The sequence below is a fragment of the Bombina bombina genome, chromosome 4 (genome assembly GCF_027579735.1).
Source record: "Bombina bombina isolate aBomBom1 chromosome 4, aBomBom1.pri, whole genome shotgun sequence".
NCBI lineage: Eukaryota > Metazoa > Chordata > Amphibia > Anura > Bombinatoridae > Bombina > Bombina bombina.
In genome coordinates, this window is record NC_069502.1 from 948969443 (window position 1) to 948990492 (window position 21050).

At 39.3% G+C, this 21050-nt stretch overlaps 1 protein-coding gene across 1 annotated transcript in view; it reads left to right on the top strand.

Annotated features, from left to right (window-relative positions):
- The window catches only part of ACOXL (acyl-CoA oxidase like), a 1233832-nt gene that overhangs the window by 82724 nt on the left and 1130058 nt on the right, over positions 1 to 21050 (top strand). Inside the window, exons 2-3 of the mRNA XM_053712602.1 lie at positions 7319 to 7415; positions 16108 to 16194. Coding sequence (XP_053568577.1) covers positions 7319 to 7415; positions 16108 to 16194 — 184 coding nt within the window. The remainder of the gene's footprint in view (positions 1 to 7318; positions 7416 to 16107; positions 16195 to 21050) is intronic.

A 21050-nucleotide genomic window follows, 5' to 3' on the forward strand; every position in this document is an offset into this window, starting at 1 on the left:
GTGTATTGTATGTGTGTATCCACCAATCAGCAGCTAGCTTCCAGTAGGGCATTGCTGCTGCCGAGACAGCCTAGGTTTGCTTTAGAACAATCGATTAAATAAATAAATATATAAATTGATATTAGATGTAAATTAAAGTCTCTTAAAATTACATACTTTATCTAATCCATGAAAGTTTAATTTTGACTGTGTTAACCTTTTTCAGCTGAATTAGTTGTTCATTAAACTCACATTTACTCAAGATACAGCAAAGACGTTTCGGGACATTGTCACCAGCTAAACCAGCTATACTAGAACAAAATGTGTAAATTCTTCAGGCGTGTCTATTTATAATCATAAATCTATTTTATATGTAGCTATTATTACAAATAATGTTGCCTCCCATCCTAGGAAATAAATTACAGACTTGGCATAATTTAGCATAAATAATTATGTAGCATAAACTAAAGTTGATAGAATTGATTTTAAATAATCGTTTATTTCAGATTAGATTCCCCCACACTTAGTAGTTTACCATGTTTGTTATATCTTGTATTTTCTTTCATACGTTATTGTTATGTAAAATTATAAATTGTCAATTGACGACTTCAATAAAGTTGACAAAAAATTATAATGGAGTAGTTTACCATATTTATTTCTATATTTTAAGGCTAAGGGGCCGATTTATCAAGGGGCCTAATGGCCCCTGATGCCCCTGTTTCTGTGCGAGCCTTCAGGCTCGCCTGAAATGGCAGTTATGAAGCAGCGGTCTTAAGACTGCTGTTCTATAACTGGTCCGCTGCCTCTGAGGCTGCAGTCTGCTATCAGCCCAATCCTATACGATCGGGCTGATTGACACCCCTCGCTAGCGGCCGATTGGCAGCGAATCTGCAGGGGGCGTCATTGCACAAGCAGTTCACAAGAACTACTTGTGCAATGATAAATGCAGACAGTGTATGCTGTCGGCATTCATCGATATATTAATACAAGAAAAAAGGGCGCCTCCTAGTGTAGCCAATACAGAACTGGGCAATGTGATAAGATCAAAATTTTATACTCACAAATTGTGAAGGCAAAGGTAGTGCCAAGGAAAATGGTCTGGGAACTTAGCAGTGTCCCAGTTGACTGTGCACCAAATGTCAGGGCAGCTCCTCCTGTTGAGTTGTTATAGGAATCTAAGAAAATGGAAGATGTACAGAGGGCGACTCCTAGTGCAGATCAGTTAGCATTAAATTGTCCCACTAACAACTCCCCTTAGAAGTATACTCACACAGTGGGAAGCACACTATAGTGCTAATGTAGCTTGCTGGGTATATTGCAGTGGCCCAGCGCACATGTACACTCTGGCAATGAACTGTTCCAAGGTATTTTTTGAGCTACGCGTTTCTCAGAGCTAACCACTCTGTTTCCTCAGGCAAGTAATCTTACTTTGAACAGTCTCTATCTGAGTTTTGCTGGATTTAACTGTTGGGCAGTTACTTAGTCCTTTTTGTTCTGCTTGATACAGCAGTTGTTGATTGGTTTGGGTAATTTCAGGCTGTGGTGCCCTTCGAATGGGCCGCCTTGTCTACCCGCCCTTTTTGCATTCAGTGTCCTTTATAGCTTGGGTATTGTAATGCAGCTGTGGACTCTCCCTGTTTAAGAGAAAAACTTAAATTATGCTTACCTGATAATTTTATTTTCTTATGACGGGGAGAGTTCACAGTTCCCCTCCAACGTTTTTTTTATGGGGGCGGCCATGTTTTTTGTTTATTCTTCTGGCACCTTTTTTTCACCCGATATTTCTCCTACTGTTCCTTGTTCCCTTGGCAGAATGACTGGGGGATGAGGGAAGTGGGGGAGGTATTTAAGCCTTTGGCTGGGGTGTCTTTGCCTCCTCCTGGTGGCCAGGTTCTGAATTCCCAAAAGTAATGAAGAAAAGAAAATTATCAGGTCAGCATAATTTAAGTTATTCCAGCCAAAATTGGAAACCACATGGGTGCATTTCGGTATTGAACGGAAGTAATTTTGTAATATACATCTAATAAAGGCTATAGCTGTTTCAAAAGTGTATTTAAGTATGCACCATGCCCCAGCATTTTAAACACAACACTTGTTTGGAGAGCCTAAGGTGCTTGTACCATCTGGTAATGACTCCATTTGTTAATTGCTGACATGATACAAGCCCCACTGATGATCTGAGCAGCTGCATTGTTTAAAATGTGGGTGCAATGAAAATATCTAACTATGCTTCACATGCAGAGAAAAATGTTAACACTAAAACAGTGATAACTCTTAATAGAAGCATTTTTACCAATACATGTATATTGCAAATATGTTTCTATTCAAAGATGCAATAAATCTATGCGCATTTATATTTTGACTGGAATGTCCCTTTAGTCATGTCTTATGTATGTACTCCTGTGATTTCTTCAAATAGTGTTGCATAGCAATGCCATCTAGTGGTCATTGAGCAAATCACAATAAAAACAAATCACTAAAAACATGCACAAACATGCAACACGTTCAGATATTTAAGAACACGTTATAATCAGTTTATTTTATCAAGAATTAAAAATATAGCCTTAGTCACCACCTCCAATTAAAGAAATAAGGACCAATTAAACTCGTTTCAGACCCTTAAATTGTAATGTCTGTAACGTATAAATTCAAAACATTTCCCCTTTAACCCCTTAAGGACAACTGACGTAGCAGGCACGTCATGCAAAAACTAACAGTTAATGACAATGGACGTACCTGGTACGTAAGTTGTCTAACAGAGTGCTGGAAGCGATCACAAATGCTTCCAGCAGCTCTGAGGGTATTGCAGTGATGCCTCGTAATGGAGGCATCCTGCAATACCACTTTACAAGCTTTCGATGCAGAGGGAGCCACTCTGTGGCCCTCTCTGCACCGGTAGCGATGGTGCCAGTGTCCGGGTGTCAGGGTGCGTGCGCGCGTGCACGAGGGGGTGAGTGTGCACGGGGTGCGCGAGCGCACATTAGCCACACTGACACCAATTAATGAGGGCAGAAAGGGAGAAAAAGGTAAAAAAAATTTTTAAAATATAAAAGGATCTGGGAGGGGGAGGGGGTGGGGGTATTGTGGGGGGGCTGCTACACTACAGAAATAGTTTTTAAGTTAAAAATAAAATAAAAATACTTTTTGGGGTTTTTTTGGGGCCAAACTGGGTACTGGCAGACAGCTGCCAGTACCCAAGATGGCGGTAATTAGGTAGGGGAGAGGGTTAGAGAGCTGGAGGGGGGATCAGGGAGGTTGGGGCTAAGGCAGGGGTCCATCACAGCTAAAATATTTTATTATTTTTATTAAAAAAAAAAACCTCTTTTATTTAGTACTGGCAGACTTTCTGCCAGTACTTAAGATGGCGGGAACAATTGTGGGGTGGGGGAGGAAAGAGAGCTGTTTGGGAGGGATCAGGGGGTGGTATGTGTCAGGTGGGAGGCTGATCTCTAAAATTAACCCTGCAAGCTCCCTACAAGCTACCTAATTTAACCCCTTCACTGCTGGGCATAATTAACGTGTGGTGCGCAGCAGCATTTAGCGGCCTTCTAATTACCAAAAAGCAACGCCAAAGCCATATGTCTGCTATTTCTGAACAAAGGGGATCCCAGAGAAGCTTTTACAACAATTTCTGCCATAATAGCACAAGCTGTTTGTAAATAATTTCAGTGAGAAACCTAAAATTGTGAAAAATGTAAAGTTTTTTTTTTTTTTTTATTTGCTCGCATTTGGCGGTGAAATGGTGGCATAAAATATACCAAAATGGGCCTAGATCAATACTTGGGGTTGTCTACTACACTAAAGCTAAAATTAACCCTACAAGCTCCCTAATTAACCCCTTCACTCCTGGGCATAAAACATGTGTGGTGCGCAGCGGCATTTAGCGGCCTTCTAATTACCAAAAAGCAACCACAAAGCCATATAAGTCTTCTATTTCTGAAAAAAGGGGATCCCAGAGAAGCATTTACAACCATTTGTGCCATAATTGCAGAAGCTGTTTGTAAATAATTTCAGTGGGAAACCTAAATTTTGTGACAAATTTTGTGAAAAAGTGAACTTTTTTTTTTTTTTTATCGCATTTGGCGGTGAAATGGTGGCATGAAATATACCAAAATGGGCCTAGATCAATACTTTGGGTTGTCTTCTAAAAAAAAATATATATATGTCAAGGGATATTCAGGTATTCCTGACAGATATCAGGGTTCCAATGTAACTAGCGCTAATTTTGAAAAAAAGTGGTTTGGAAATAGCGAAGTGCTACTTGTATTTATTGCCCCATAAATTGCAAAAAAAGCAAAGAACGTGTAAACATTGGGTATTTCTAAACTCAGGACAAAATTTAGAAACTATTTAGCATGGCTGTTTTTTGATGATTGTAGATGTGTAACATATTTTGGGGGTCAAAGTTAGAAAAAGTGTTTTTTTTCCATTTTTTCCTCATATTTTATTATTTGTTTTTTAGTAAATTATAAGACATGATGAAAATAATGGTATCTTTAGAAAGTCCATTTAATGGCGAGAAAAACGGTATATAATATGTGTGGGTACAGTAAATGAGTAAGAGGAAAATTACAGCTAAACACAAACACTGCAGAAATGTAAAAATAGCCCTTGTCATTAAGGGTAAGAAAATTGAAAAATGGTCCGGTCATTAAGGGGTTAAAGTAATTTTGTATAATGGGTAATCGGTGCCTCTATATCCTTATGTCTAATACTATGTTTAGAAATTCTGTCCTTCAATCTTTTTGTTGTCTGTTCAAAATATAATAACCCCCTCCCATCAGGGCCGTCTTTAATATTGATTGGACCCTGGGTAAAAATTTTCTTGGGCCCCCCCCCCACCCCATGCAATTTCGCTCTCCACCCCAACATCCCAAAAAACAACTAAATCAATTTTTTTTTTATTATTAGCCCAGCGGTGGATCATCCACTGCTGGGCTAATCATTTAAAAAAAAAAATTGCAATATGTGAAACTGGACCTAAGCAGTACGAGTAAATAAATATATAAATTCCTCCACTGTGGATTCATTTAATATTCTTTTGAATGTGATTCTAGTGTGAGGTTAGCTGGTTAAAGAGATTTAGGGCAGCCAACAGGAGCAAAGCAAGGTAAAGGAGGAAGCATGGAGGTGCAGACAAATATAAGTTTACTGACTGGAACAGCAGAACTACTATGGGAAGCTGTAAAATCTGAGACAGAGAAAAAATAAATACTATAAAAATAAACCTTACATTAATGTGTGAAGTATCAGCATGACGCTATACATCAGCCACACCAGCACATGTCGCTTCTTTGCTAGGAACAAGTTCCCTCTCACCCTGAACTAGACAATGCTGCATGGGGAGGGGGCGTTTGTGCACTCACTTATTCTTCCCACTGACACCTTTCTACAAAGCACTATTCCCCTAACAAACTTCAGTTAGTTGATCTTAGGGCCAGAGCAGAAAGAGCAGGGCTAAGGGGACCAGTAGACTGGATGCTGTCTGTGCAAGGCTGCATGGATACAGTGTGAGATGAGACACACAGCCTCTAGACTGAAGAGAGCAGTGTATGCAGCTGCACAGATGCTCAAATCCTCATGTGCCTGCCGCTCCAGCTTTCTGCTGCATGCGCCTACAGTCAGCCCTACCCAGAAACAATCCCCACCACCAGAGCAGTTACCTGGTAACAGTGGTAACCCCAGTAGGACCTTTTCTGATGCAGTGGGAAGTGGCTGGATGCCGAGTTAGGGCTTTGCCATTCAGTGTTGCACAGTGCACATCTAAAACAGCACATGGCACTAGCTTGGCATGTCACATGACACGGCACGGTCTGGCACAGTTTTTAAAAAAAATATAAGCAGAGTACTTTGAACTGTGACAGTATTAGGACTGAATGTGTGTGTTCCCCATCTCACATCAGCAGTCTGGTATGAACCTAAAAAAAAAAAAAATTTTTTTTTTTTTTTTTTTTTTTTAGGACTCTTGGGCCCCTCAACAGAGACTGGGCCCAGGGCAGCTGCCCCTTTTGCCCTGTGTTAAAGACGGTCCTGCCTCCCATTGTTAGGATGTTCAATGCCATCCTAACTGTGCTTTGCTTAAGCACCGTTACGACTGCATGAAACATCCTAACCACTTGGCTCTACTGAAGCCATAACTGCCTCCTAACTGGGATCGTGGGCTGGAGGGTGTACCTAGCATCATAGGCAACCCCCCCTGACCCAATCCCATCATTTAAATCATTTTTACTTATTTGTTCACATCAGAACCCTGGTATTACTGAGTGGATCTCTAATATTGCACTCGCGTAAGTGCAATTTTGCGCTCCACTCGTAATCTAGCCCTTTATATTTAGTGTGTGACACCAATTCTGCATGGTACACTGTGTGTGCAAATCTTCAAGTAAGGTAGGTTCTAATTTCAATATAGTTCAGGACTTTACATATTGTGGGAATTAGGGAGTCGGATATCCAAAATGTTTACTTCTAACTTTTTGGATTCATCTGCATATATGTATATACAAACACCCTTGTTTAGTTGGTAAAAAAAAGCGTCTGGCTCCTCAATATTCTTGTGTTCCTTAAAGGGACATTAAACCCCACATTTTTCTTTCATGATTCAGATAGAGAATACCATTTTAAACAACTTTCTAATTTACTTCTATTATCTAATTTGCTTCATTCTCTTGTAATCCTTTCCTGAAAAGCATATCTAGATAGGCTTGGTAGCTTCTTATTGGTGGCTGCACATAGATGTCTCATGTGATTGGCTCATCTGTGTGCATTACTATTTCTTTAACAAAGGATATCTAAAGAATGAAGCAAATTAGATAATAGAAGATATTGGAATGTTGTTTAAAATGGTATTCTCTATCTGAATCATGAAAGAAAATCTTCTGGTTTAATGTCCCTTTAAGTCTTATCCATATTTGTTAGCCACTGATAACGTATAAACAGCTAAAAATGGCACTGTTGCTTTAACTATACATGTTGAGAAAATTGCCTTAATTTTAAATTTGCTATGGTTTGTTCATGACCATTGAAATTATATTAGTTAAGATCTGGGGGAAAAGGGATCTTTAGTTTATCACTTTCAAAATGAATTCAGAGATTATTTATATGAACGGCACAAGTGTGTTTATTTTAATAGATGAGCAATGCCAAGTTAATGGAGCCTTGACACATCTGTACTCTGTAATATTTACTATTGTTAAATGGTTTGTGAAAAGCAAAAATAAACATGAGAAATCAAGCATTGTTTTTTATTATCGTAAATTAGTAAATGTGGTTGGGAATGAAAGAATGAATTTACCATAGATGTGCAGGGAACACAATCTTACTCATTTTATTTTTCTCATAGATATGACTTGAATCTGGATGAAATAAGAGACTTGACTTTTGAAAGAGTGAAGTTTGCCATGAGTCTACCGCAAGTTCAACGTGCATTTCAAGAGATGGTAAAATATTATAAATGTACCGATTTGCTAATTCACTCATGCACATACACATTATTTAGCCTAGCTAGTTTCTATTTTTTTACAGGCTCTGACTTGCGTGTGTGTATGTGTGTATATAATATAATATAATATAATATATAACATATATATATATATATATATATATATATATTTATATATATATATTTATATATATACATACATACACATACACACACACACATACATACATACATACATACATACACACACACAAAACCAAAATTACAGCACTGCCATGGAAAAATAAGATATTTGAAGTAAAAAAATAAAAGCTGAGGTAATGTGCAGATAATTTGCATATATTTTCCCAGAATTCTCTTTCAGTGGACAACTCTGGTAGTTAATGTTTTCTGTGTGAATATTATAGCTGGACTATACAATGAATAAAATGATCAATGCAAGTATAGTGATGGAAGTTTTCTTCTCATATCTCTCTCAGCAGTAAGTTTTTTTTATTTTTATTTCTTCTGTTAAGTGTGATCAGTCCACGGGTCATCATTACTTCTGGGATATTACTCCTCCCCAACAGGAAGTGCAAGAGGATTCACCCAGCAGAGCTGCATATAGCTCCTCCCCCCTACGTCACTCCCAGTCATTCTCTTGCACCCAACGACTAGATAGGATGTGTGAGAGGACTATGGTGATTATACTTAGTTTTATATCTTCAATCAAAAGTTTATTATTTTAAAATAGCACCGGAGTGTGTTATTACCTCTCTGGCAGAGTTTGAAGAAGAATCTACCAGAGTTTTTTACTATGATTTTAGCCGGAGTAGTTAAGATCATATTGCTGTTTCTCGGCCATCTGAGGAGAGGTAAACTTCAGATCAGGGGACAGCGGGCAGATTAATCTGCAAAGAGGTATGTAGCAGCTCTTATTTTCTGACAATGGAATTGATGAGAAAATCCTGCCATACCGATATAATGTCATGTATGTATATTTCTCCAACATAGGTGTGTCCGGTCCACGGCGTCATCCTTACTTGTGGGATATTCTCTTCCCCAACAGGAAATGGCAAAGAGCCCAGCAAAGCTGGTCACATGATCCCTCCTAGGCTCCGCCTTCCCCAGTCATTCTCTTTGCCGTTGTACAGGCAACATCTCCACGGAGATGGCTTAGAGTTTTTTGGTGTTTAAATGTAGTTTTTATTCTTCAATCAAGAGTTTGTTATTTTAAAATAGTGCTGGTATGTACTATTTACTCTGAAACAGGAAAGAGATGAAGATTTCTGTTTGTAAGAGGAAAATGATTTTAGCAACCGTTACTAAAATCGATGGCTGTTTCCACACAGGACTGTTGAGAGGAATTAACTTCAGTTGGGGGAAACAGTGAGCAGACTTTTGCTGCTTGAGGTATGACACATTTCTAACAAGACTCGGTAATGCTGGAAGCTGTCATTTTCCCTATGGGAACCGGTAAGCCATTTTCTTAGTTTAAGTAAAAGAATAAAGGGCTTCATTAGGGCTTAAAAAACTGGTAGACATTTTTCTGGGCTAAAACGATTACTTTACTAAGTATATTTGGCAGATTATTACTTTTAATAGTTGTTAAATCTTGGATTGTTTTAATAAAAACGGCAGGCACTGTATTGGACACCTTTTTCACTGGGGGCCTTTTCTAGTCATAGACAGAGCCTCATTTTCGCGCCTCTAATGCGCAGTTGTTTTTGGAAAGCATGGCATGCAGATGCATGTGTGAGGAGCTAAGAACCACTGAAAAAGCTTATAGAAGGCATCATTTGGTATCGTATTCCCCTCTGGGCTTGGTTGGGTCTCAGCAAAGCAGATACCTGGGACTGTATAGGGGTTAAATGTAAAAACGGCTCCGGTTCCGTTATTTTAAGGGTTAAAGCTTTCAAATTTGGTGTGCAATACTTTTAAGGCTTTAAGTTACTGTGGTGAAATTTTGGTGAAATTTGAACAATTCCTTCATACTTTTTCACATATTCAGTAATAAAGTGTGTTCAGTTTGAAATTTAAAGGGACAGTAACGGTTTTATTGTAAAACGTTTTTGGTGCTTTGTTGACAAGTTTAAGCCTGTTTAACATGTCTGAACCATCAGATAACGATGTTCTATATGTATGAAAGCCAATGTGTCTCCCCATTTAAATATGTGTGATATATTTGTGTCATAATGTCCAAACAAAGTAGGGATAATAATGCCATAGATATGATATTGCCCAAGATGATTCCTCTAATGAGGGGAGTAAGCATGGTACTGCATCATCCCCTTCTGTGTCTACACCAGTTTTGCCCACACAAGAGGCCCCTAGTACATCTAGTGCACCAATACTTATTACCATACAACAATTAATGGCTGTAATGGATAATTCTATTGCATGCATTTTTTTCCAAAATGCCTACTTATCAGAGAAAGCGTGATTGCTCTGTTTTAAACACTGAAGAGCAAGAGGACGCTGATGATATCTGTTCTGACATACCCTCACACCTATCTGAAGGGGCCAGGAGGGAGGTTTTGTCTGAGGGAGAAATTTCAGATTCAGGGAAAATTTCTCAACAAGCAGAACCTGATATTGTAACTTTTAAATTTAAATTTCAACATCTCCACGCACTACTTAAGGAGGTATTATCTACTCTGGATGATTGTGACAATTTGGTCATTCCAGAGAAATTAGGTAAGATGGACAAGTTCCTAGAGGTTCCGGTGCCCCCCGATGTTTTTCCTATACCCAAGCGGGTGGCGGACATAGTAAATAAGGAGTGGGAAAGGCCCGGCATACCTTTTGTCCTCCCCCTATATTTAAGAAATGAGTTCCTATAGTCGACCCCAGAAAGGACTGATAGCATACAGTCCCCAAGGTCGAGGGGGCGGTTTCTACTCTAAACAAACGCACTTCTATTCCTATAGAAGATAGTTGTGCTTTCAAGATCCTATGGATTAAAGGTTAGAGGGTTTGCTTAAAAAGATGTTTGTTCAGCAAGGTTACCTTCTACAACCAATTTCATGCATTGTTCCTGTCACTACAGCTGCGTGTTTCTGGTTCGAAGAACTAGAAAAGTCGCTCAATAAAGAATCTTCGTACGAGGAGGTTTTGGACAGAGTTCAAGCTCTTAAATTTGCTAACTCTTTTTTATTTTAGATGCCGCTTTGCAATTAGCTAGATTAGCGGCGAATAATTCAGGGTTTGCTATCGTGGCGCGCAGAGCGCTTTTGCTTAACATCCCTTTCAAGGGTAAAACACTGTTTGGCCCTGACTTGAAAGAGATTATTTCAGACATCACTGGGGGTAAGGGCCACGCCCTTCCTCTGGATAGGTCTTTTAAGGCTAAAAAGAAGCCAAATTTTCGTCCCTTTCGCAGAAACGGACCAGCCTCAAATTCTACACCCTCTAAGCAAGAGGGTAATACTTCTCAAACCAAGCCAGCCTGGAGGCCGATGCAAGGCTGGAACAAGGGTAAGCAGGCCAAGTCACCTGCCACTGCTACCAAAACAGCATGAAGTGTTGGCCCCCGATCTGGGAAGGATCTGGTGGGGGGCAGACTTTCTCTCTTTGCTCAGGCTGGGGCAAGAGATGTTCAGGATCCTTGGGCGCTAGAAATAGTTTCTCAAGGTTATCTCCTGGAATTCAGGGAACTACCCCCAAGGGGAAGGTTCCACGGGTCTCAATTATCTTCGAACAGGCATTCTTACACTGTGTAGAAGACCTGTTAAGCATGGGAGTGATTCATCCTGTTCCATTAGGAGAACAAGGGATGGGTTTTTACTCCAACCTGTTCATAATTCCCGAAAAAGAGGGAACATTCAGACCTATTTTAGATCTCAAGATTCTAAACAAGTTTCTAAGGGTTTCATCATTCAAAATGGAAACCATTCGAACGATCCTTCCTACCATCCAGGAAGGTCAATTCATGACCACGGTGGACTTAAAGGATGCGTACCTACGTATTCCTATCCACAAGGAACATTTTCGGTTCCTAAGGTTCGCCTTTCTGGACAAGCATTACCTGTGGCACTTCCATTCGGATTAGCCACTGCTCCAAGGATTTTCACAAGGGTACTAGGGTCCCTTCTAGCGGTGCTAAGACCAAGGGGCATTGCAGTAGTACCTTACTTGGACGACATCCTGATTCAAGTGTCGTCTCTGTCAAAAGCAAGGGCTCATACGGACATTGTCCTAGCCTTTCTCAGATCTCACAGGTGGAAAGTGAACATAGAAAAAAGTTCTCTGTCCCCGTCAACAAGAGTTCCCTTCTTGGGAACAATAATAGTTTCCTTAGAAATGAAGGTTTTTCTGACAGAGGCAAGAAATTCAAAACTTCTAAGCTCTTGTCAGGTACTTCATTCTGTTCTTCTTCCTTCCATAGCGCAGTCCATGGAAGTAATAGGGTTGATGGTTGCGGCAATGGACATAGTTCATTTTGCACGAATTCATCTAAGACCATTGCACCTGGGCATGCTCAGACAGTGGAATGGGGATTATACAGACTTGTCTCCGACGATACAAGTAGATCAAATAACCAGAGATTCACTCCGTTGGTGGCTGACCCTGGACAACCTGTCACAGGGAATGAGCTTCTGCAGACCAGAATAGGTCATTGTCACGACCGACGCCAGTCTGGTGGGCTGGGGCGCGGTCTGGGAACCCCTGAAAACTCAGGGTCTATGGTTTCGGGAAGACTCTCTTCTCCCGATAAACATAATGGAACTGAGAGCGATATTCAATGCTCTCAAGGCTTGGCCTCGACTAGCAAAGGCCAAATTCATAAGGTTTCAATCAGTCATCATGACGACTGTTACATATATCAACCATCAGGGGGTAACAAGGAGTTCCCTGGCGATGGAGGAGCATCCGGGGGAGTGGGAACTCCATCTGGAAATCTTTGCCCAAAAACTCAATTATGGGGCATTCCAGACTTGGTTCTGATGGCCTCTCGTCAGAACTTCATGGTCCCTTGTTACGGGTCCAAATCCAGGGATCCCAAGGCGACTCTATTGGATACAATAGTAGCACCTTGGATCTTCAACCTAGCTTATGTATTCCCACCGTTTCCTCTCATTCCCAGGCTGGTAGCCAGGATCAATCTGGAGAGGGCTTCGGTGACCTTGATAGTTCCTGTGTGGCCACGCAGGACTTGGTATGCAGACCTGGTGAATGTGTCATCGGCTCCACCATGGAAGCTACCTTTGAGACAGGACCTTCTTATTCAGGGTCCTTTCGAACATCCGAATCTGGTTTTCCTCCAACTGACTGCTTGGAGTTTGAACGCTTGATTTTATCAAAGCGTGGGTTTTCAGATTCTGTAATAGATAATCTTATTCAGGCTAGAAAGCCTGTAACTAGAAAAATTTACCATAATATATGGAAAAAATATATCTGTTGGTGTGAATCTAAAGGATTCCCATGGAACAAGATAAAAATTCCTAAGATTCTTTCCTTTCTACAAGAAGGTTTGGAGAAAGGATTTTCTGCGAGTTCTCTGAAGGGACAGATCTCTGCTTTATCTGTTTTACTTCACAAAAGGCTGGCAGCTGTGCCAGACGTTTAAGCGTTTGTTCAGGCTCTGGTTAGAATCAAGCCTGTTTACAGACCTTTGACTCTTCCCTGGAGTCTTAATCTAGTTCTTTCAGTTCTTCAAGGGGTTCCGTTTGAACCCTTACATTCCATAGATATTAAGTTATTATCTTGGAAAGTTTTGTTTTAGGTTGCAATTTCTTCCGCTAGAAGAGTTTCTGAGTTATCTGCTCTGCAGTGTTCTCCGCCCTATCTGGTCCATGCAGATAAGGTGGTTTTTACGTACTGAGCCTGGTTTTCTTCCGAAGGTTGTTTCCAACAAAAATATTAACCAGGAGATAGTTGTACCTTCTTTGTGTCCGAATCCAGTTTCATAGAAGGAACGTTTGTTACACGATTTGGACGTTGTCCGTGCTCTAAAATTCTATTTAGATGCTACAAATGATTTCAGACAAACATCTTCCTTGTTTGTTATTTATTCTGGTAAAAGGAGAGGTCAAAAAGCAACTTCTACCTCTCTATCTTTTTGGCTTAAAAGCATCATCAGATTGGCTTATGAGACTGCCGGACGGCAGCCTCCTGAAAGAATCACAGCTCATTCCACTAGGGCCGTGGCTTCCACATGGGCCTTTAAGAACGAGGCTTCTGTTGATCAGATATGTAAGGCAGCGACTTGGTCTTCACTGCACACTTTTACCAAATTTTACAAATTTGATACTTTTGCTTCTTCTGAGGCTATTTTTGGGAGAAAGGTTTTGCAAACCGTGGTGCCTTCCATCTAGGTGACCTGATTTGCTCCCTCCCATCATCCGTGTCCTAAAGCTTTGGTATTGGTTCCCACAAGTAAGGATGACGCCGTGGACCGGACACACCTATGTTGGAGAAAACAGAATTTATGTTTACCTGATAAATTACTTTCTCCAACGGTGTGTCCGGTCCACGGCCCGCCCTGGTTTTTTAATCAGGTCTGATGATTTATTTTCTTTAACTACAGTCACCACGGTATCATATGATTTCTCCTATGCAAATATTCCTCCTTTACGTCGGTCGAATGACTGGGGAAGGCGGAGCCTAGGAGGGATCATGTGACCAGCTTTGCTGGGCTCTTTGCCATTTCCTGTTGGGGAAGAGAATATCCCACAAGTAAGGATGACGCCGTGGACCGGACACACCGTTGGAGAAAGTAATTTATCAGGTAAACATAAATTCTGTTTTTACACTTCAGTATTCTGGGGAATGGTACTTCACTGGAATTACACTGTGTACATAAAACCTTTTAGCCTATTTTGCAGGGACTAGCAACAGGCTTTTAATAACTCTTAATTTATGTTAAACGTTTTTGCTGGAATGTAAAATCGTTTTCATTTTCTGAGGTACTGAGTGAATAAATGTTTGGGCACTATTTTTCCACTTGGCAGTTGCTTGATCTAATTTCTGACAGTTTCTGATCTCTCTCACTGTTGTGTGTGAGGGGGAGGGGCCGTTTTTTGGCGCTTTTACTACGCATCAAAAAATTTCAGTCAGCAGCTCATTGTATTTCTCTTGTAGTGTATCCAGTCCACGGCCAGCCCTGTCCTTTTAAGGCAGGTCTAAATTTTAATTAAACTACAGTCACCACTGCACCCTATGGTTTCTCCTTTCTCTGTTTGTTTTCGGTCAAATGACTGGATATGACAGTTAGGGGAGGAGCTATATAGCAGCTCTGCTGTGGGTGATCCTCTTGCAACTTCCTGTTGGGAAGGAGAATATCCCACAAGTAATGGATGATCCGTGGACTGGATACACTACAAGAGAAATAAATTTATCAGGTAAGCATAAATTATGTTTTTGTGATTCAGACAGAGAGGCCAAATTATCAAGTGTCTGTCGGACCTGATCCCACAGTGCGGATCAGGTCCGACAGACATCGCTGAATGCGGAGAGCAATATGCTCTCCGTATTTAGCATTGCACCAGCAGCTCACAAGAGCTGCTGGTGCAACGCCGCCCCCTGCAGATTCGCGGCCAATCAGCTGCCAGCAGGGAGGTGTCAATCAACCCGATCGTACTCAATTGGGTTGAATTGTGGCGATTCCTGTCCGCCTCATCAGAGCAGGCGAACAGGGTTATGGAGCAGCGGTCTTTAGACTTCTCACCAGAAACACGGGCCCTCAAGCTCCGTACGGAGCTTGATAAATGGGCCTCAGAGAATACAATTTAATTTTTTTTTCCAATTTACTTCTATTATCAAATTTGCTTTGTTCCCATGGTATTCTTTGTTGAAGAGATACCTAGGTAGGAAATAGTGCTGCCATTTAGTGCTCTTGTAAATGGATTACATTCTTGGAAAACTGCTGCCATATAGTGTTCCAGACACATACATGCTTTGAGCTTATGCTCCTACTTTTCAACAAAGATACCAAGAGAACTAAGAAAATGTGATAATACAGGAAGAAAACCCTTTATCCAGACTCCTTGCCACTGGAAAAGTTTGGATTTCGGAATAGTTTGGATAGTGGGTGGGGCCATGTGGAAAGTATTGAAATCAGAAAGGTAATAGTTGTAGTTTAAAATAAATATAAACAATCATTTGCATTTTAGAAAACAAAAACCAAACCAAAGACACATGGGGAAAAAAAATTGTGATTACTGGCAGGGAAATTTTTTTAATTTCTAAAAATTTTAGTTAAAAAAAAATAAGAGTCTGGTTTTGGAATAATTCTAGATTTTGTTATTTAGGATTTGGAGATTTGTACTTGTAGAAGTAAATTAGTAAATTGTTTAAAATTGCATTATCTATCTAATTCATGAAAGAAAATTTTAGGGTTGCATTTCCCTTTAAAAACAAAAAAAACCTATAAAAAACAAACATGCATTTAGTATAGCATTGGTTATTTAATATGCTCTTTTCATTTATAGACACTAAGAGTGTATGTTATGTCATTTATTCTGGCACATAGGAGCAAAATGAATACTGGAGCCATATTTACTATGATAACTATGCTGGGCACCGGTTGATGCCTTTTGTAGTATGCTGATGTACTTTAACCCAAGAAGTTTTATTTAATAATTATTATTCTTTAGGCTTTTTAAAGTCTTAATTTAGCGTGCTGGCCATGTAGAAATTAATAGAGAAATGAATTGATAAATTAAATATGCAATGTCACATAAGGTGTTTTTTTATTTTATTTTTGTTAGTGTGGTGTCATTTGCTGGTTGTTCGGAGGAGCTGTGATGAATCTTGGAAGTCCTGAACATATTCAGAAGTGGTTTCTTCCACTAAAGGTAAACTGTGTTTTTTAAATCAACATAAGCAGCATTATGGTATATCTGGAGTTAAAAGAGAGAGGTCAAAATTGGAATGTGAAAGTGAATAGTATATTTCAATTTAAAATAGAAAACATTTTTCAATATACATCCATTAGCAAAAGTGTTTCTAGTAAAAGTTATTTCTGTTTTACAGCAGCATACGCACGTATGCTGTGAGGGCTCGTGCACCAAAACTCAAGCTCAGAGAGCTGGCGATGGAGTGTAATGTGTCTGTGAGGACTTAATGTGTATCATACAAACAACTGCTGACTCTCTGAGAAGGTGTGGTGTTTGAATACTGGTGTACAGGCCCTCAAAGCATATGTGCGTATGCCACTGAAAAACAGTAATAGCTTTTACTAGAAGCATTTTTGCGAATCAAAATGTAAAAATGCTTCTATTCAATAATGAAATACACCCATGCACATTTCATTTTTGACCTTTCTATTCCTTTAAGACCTTTTGGTTATCTAAATGTTCTCAACTTGAATGTGTTCCCAATGATCCATTCTGCTGGAGTGTAATTTTTTTTTTTTTTTTAAAGTAGCTCCTTTTAAAGAAAAAAATGTTTTTGCCTGAAACCACCACATGCTGAACATTTCAATAGTACAGTATTGGATATTGAAAAGCTATATCAACAAGAAGCAGTAAAAGAAAACAGCGTCCCAATGGGGGATGGTAGAGAGAGAGAGCCCACACAGCCTATTTGAAAGGGGGTTCGCTGTATTCTAAGCTGTCCCAGGAACTCTTATTAGCTGCTTGCCTGAGAACATTGGCCCTTTAAGTAATGGCAGAATGATTAACCACAATGTCACAACCCAATTATCTCAGCCCACGAGATCCTGGTAAAATAATTTTTTAGCCAAGATCTCAATCTCAGTCTCAAATAAAAGAATAAAATAACATGTATTGCAGTTTTTTAACATTTGTTTATGTAGTAAAATTATCTGTTTTTTCTTCTTCTTGTGGACAGTTGTCCTGGTATACAAATGCATTTGTTAGAGTTGCACCAATTAACTAAATTGGAGAATACTGCAGTATGTAAACAGCATTCCTTGTAAACAGCTTATTCTTAAAGGAATATAAACAAATCTGCGTATTTGTATTACAATGAAACAAAGCAGTGGATTATTAATAATGTGGATCATTAATCATTTTAAAAGAATTTTACATTTTTTAAATGTATTTTAATTTTTTAAGGGTCCATTACTTCCTGTCATAGCCCCACAAGGGGGGCTGTGGTCCCTACAGGAAGGCAAAGGAGCAGCTTTTCCTTTGAAGTATTGCTAGGAGACACCTATAATTACTGCAGTTAGTGTATTGCCCATGCTCAGTAGAGGACTTTTGCTGCAAAAATCATATAACAGTAGAACTAAAGTTCTGTAATGTAGCTATCTTATCTTGCTGCAGGCAGGTACTACACTGGCAATTTGGGGGAGAAAACAAGTAAGTTGTTTGCTGGGTTTTTTCTAACCCAATCTGTATCTGTTTACTTTGATTTAACTTATTTTTTTTTTAACTAAAGGAGCACTGTGTCATATCCCTTTAACTTTTTTATTTTCTTTTGTTCTTTTGACATCATTTTGATCAGCACTTTTTGTTGGTCACTGTATTTAGTGAAAGCTGAACATCTTCACTTGCTATTTCTTTTTTTTTTTTTTTATTTATTATTTTTTATTAATGAAAATTCAAAACAGTACATGTGATTATAATACATTTTAAACATTGTGGAGGCTCCCCAAGCCATGCAGAATGTCCGAGCATTAAGCTGTGAATGACAGGCTTGACTCTGTTGGAAGTTATCTCCAGTCCATCAGCAGATGACATTGAAATCCAAAGTGATTATAAGATATAATTCACACAAAATACATACCTAGAACTTTCCTATGATTACATAGTACTGCATCAACTCATAATGAAATAAATTTAGTATGAAGATGGGGTTAAGGGGCATGGGTAGAAAAGGGGAATTGGGGAAAGGGTAGGAAAGAAAAACTAAAATCTACATTGCCCATGCATGTAATATCAAATCTTGGAGTTAAATCATAATAGGATTGCCGAGTCGCTGCCAACATTATTATTACATATCAGTAGTTTTAATGAGTGTAGTTGTCTGTATATGAATCAAGGTGATTATAAGTTAAAGGGCTTCGGATGAAAAGAAACTAGAGTTATACGGTGTTTGCTTATTTATATTTATATTGCTCCCATAGGAGCATGATGTCCCAGAAAAATTCCATCTTCCCCAGGATAAAATAGTAATGCCTCTCCATTGACAGAATCAGATCTACCTGGTCAAACCAACTTTAAAGGCTGGGCACTTGCGAGTTTTTCCATAATTTGGGAATTAGTTTTTTTGCCGCATTAATCATAATTTGCGTAATATTGCGTCCAATTTTACACTTGATGTCTAAAACATTATTGAAAAGGAAAAGTTCTGGAGAGAAATTTGGGGTGAAGCCTATTACCTCTCCTATTATCGAGTGTATCTCTTTCCAAAATTGGTTTAGTGGAGGGCAGTCCCACCATATATGTAACATTGTGCCTTCTTGTGTACAGCCTCTCCAACATTTGTTACTCGCGTTTCTAAACGTGTGTTAATTTGTGTGGTGTTGTTAAGTACCATCTTGTGAGGACTTTTATGTTTGTTTCCAAATATAAGGCTGAATGGGCTGATTTTGCTGTAGCTTGGGACCAAAGTTTCCATTGACCTATTGATATCTGTTTATTTAGTTCTGCTTCCCATTTCTGGACATAAGTAGGCCTGGTAGGGAGATATATTTCCATGAGGAGTTGATACATGGACGATATTGTCCCTTTTTCCAAGGTTTTTTTTTTAATGCATTTTGTTTCAAATGCCGTAAGGGGTCTCAGGAAATGACAGCATGACAGGGTCGCATTTGTTGGTATTGAAGCCAAGATCGAAAGCAAGGGTAGCCTAGTTCAACTAGCTCTTCCCTCGTGTGTAATTTACCCCCCACCACTAAGTCGTGTATTGGTATTAGGTCTTGAAAGTCACATGAGACATTCACTGTATTAGTGGTCCAAGTTTTACCTATCTTGAATTCCGTATTCCAGAATAGTGTAGTGAGAGGTGACCTAGGGGAAGAAATTTTTGGGAATTTGTTACGGATTGACACCCACTCAGGCCATGTGGCATTAAAAATAGAGTAGGGTTTGATATTGGTGAATGCTGGGGGTATTGGTATCCAACAGATTCCTCCTAGGTGTGAAACATTAAGCAATTGGGACTCCAATTGGGTTACCTTTTTATTTATTAGTCTGCCCTGTCTACACCAGTCCACTACCCTGCTAAGAGATATTGCTAGTTTGTACCAATATAAATTTGGCACTCCCAAACCGCCCCCATCTCTAGGGGTGTATATTGTAGTTTTAGGTAACCTGGGTTGTTTCTTCTGCCATATGTATGTGTTAATTACCCTTTGCAATGTTTTAATCTCTTTGGAGGTTCCTGTAATCGGGAGGTTCTGTATAATATATAGCGCTTTAGAAAGTAGAGTCATCTTTGCTGCTGCTATTCTTCCCAACCAAGAAATATTGTTTCTAGGTAACCATCTGGAAGTTAGGTTATGGAATTCAGTTAATAGTTTAACATAGTTTACTTTGCACATTTCTTCTAAATTAGAAGTTAACTGAATGCCCAAGTATTTTAAAGCTTTAAGGTTTATCTGAAAGAGGTTTTCAGCTTTTATTGTTGTGAGGGTATCTGTAGGGATATTGATAGGATATAATTCCGATTTGTTCGGGTTAACTAAGAAATTGGACACAGCGCCATATTCCTCAAGTTCTCTTTGGGTTGTTCGAAGAGAGAGTATTGGGGAAGTTAGTGTGAGTAAAATGTTGTCAGCGAACATTGCGAGTTTATGCGATTGTCCCTGGACTCGGATTCCATTAATATTAGGGTTATTTCTGATTCCAACTGCTAAGGGTTCTAAGGATAAGACAAAAAGGAGGGGGGACAATGGGCACCCTTGCCTAGTTCCATTGCGTATCTCAAATAGTTCAGAAAGGGCTCCGTTAATTCGCACTTGTGCAGATGGGTTAGAATATAGAGAGAGAACTTGAATTATAAATTTAGAAGGAAGTCCAAATTTTAATAATGTGGCTTGTAAAAAGGTCCAATCTAATCTATCAAAAGCCTTTTCCGCGTCTGTTGATAGAAGTATTGTTGGGAGTTTTGTGTGTCTAATGTGTTCTATAAGGGCAACTACTTTACACATGTTGTCTTTAGCTTCGCGTTGTGGTATAAAGCCCACTTGATCACTGTCAATTAAGGAAGGTAGAAATGTATTTAGTCTGGTGGCCAAGATTTTAGCATACAGTTTGAGATCTACATTTAATAAAGAGATGGGCCTGAAGTTAGCTGGGGTGTCCGGAACTTTACCCGGTTTTGGCAACACTGTTATATGTGCTTGGAGCATATTATCTGGGAATAAATGTTGTTCAGATATGTAGTTAAATAAGGTCACTAGGTGTGGGATTAATTGAGCTTTAAATGTCTTATAGTAAAGATTAGTGTACCCATCTGGGCCCGGGGCCTTGTGAGCTTTCATATTAGAAATAGCTATTGAAATTTCTTCATTAGATATTTTGGCTTCTAGTGTTTTAGCATCTACAGGTGAGAGAGTGGGAAGTTTAATATCACGTAAGTACCTATCACAGGCTTCTTTGTGGGATTGTGAGGGTCTTTCTGTGTGTATATTATATAGTTTATGATAAAATTGCTTAAATATTTTTGCTATGCTTTTAGTGTCTTCTACTCGTGTTCCCTTATGGGTTGTAAGAGAATGTATATATGATTTTAATTGTTG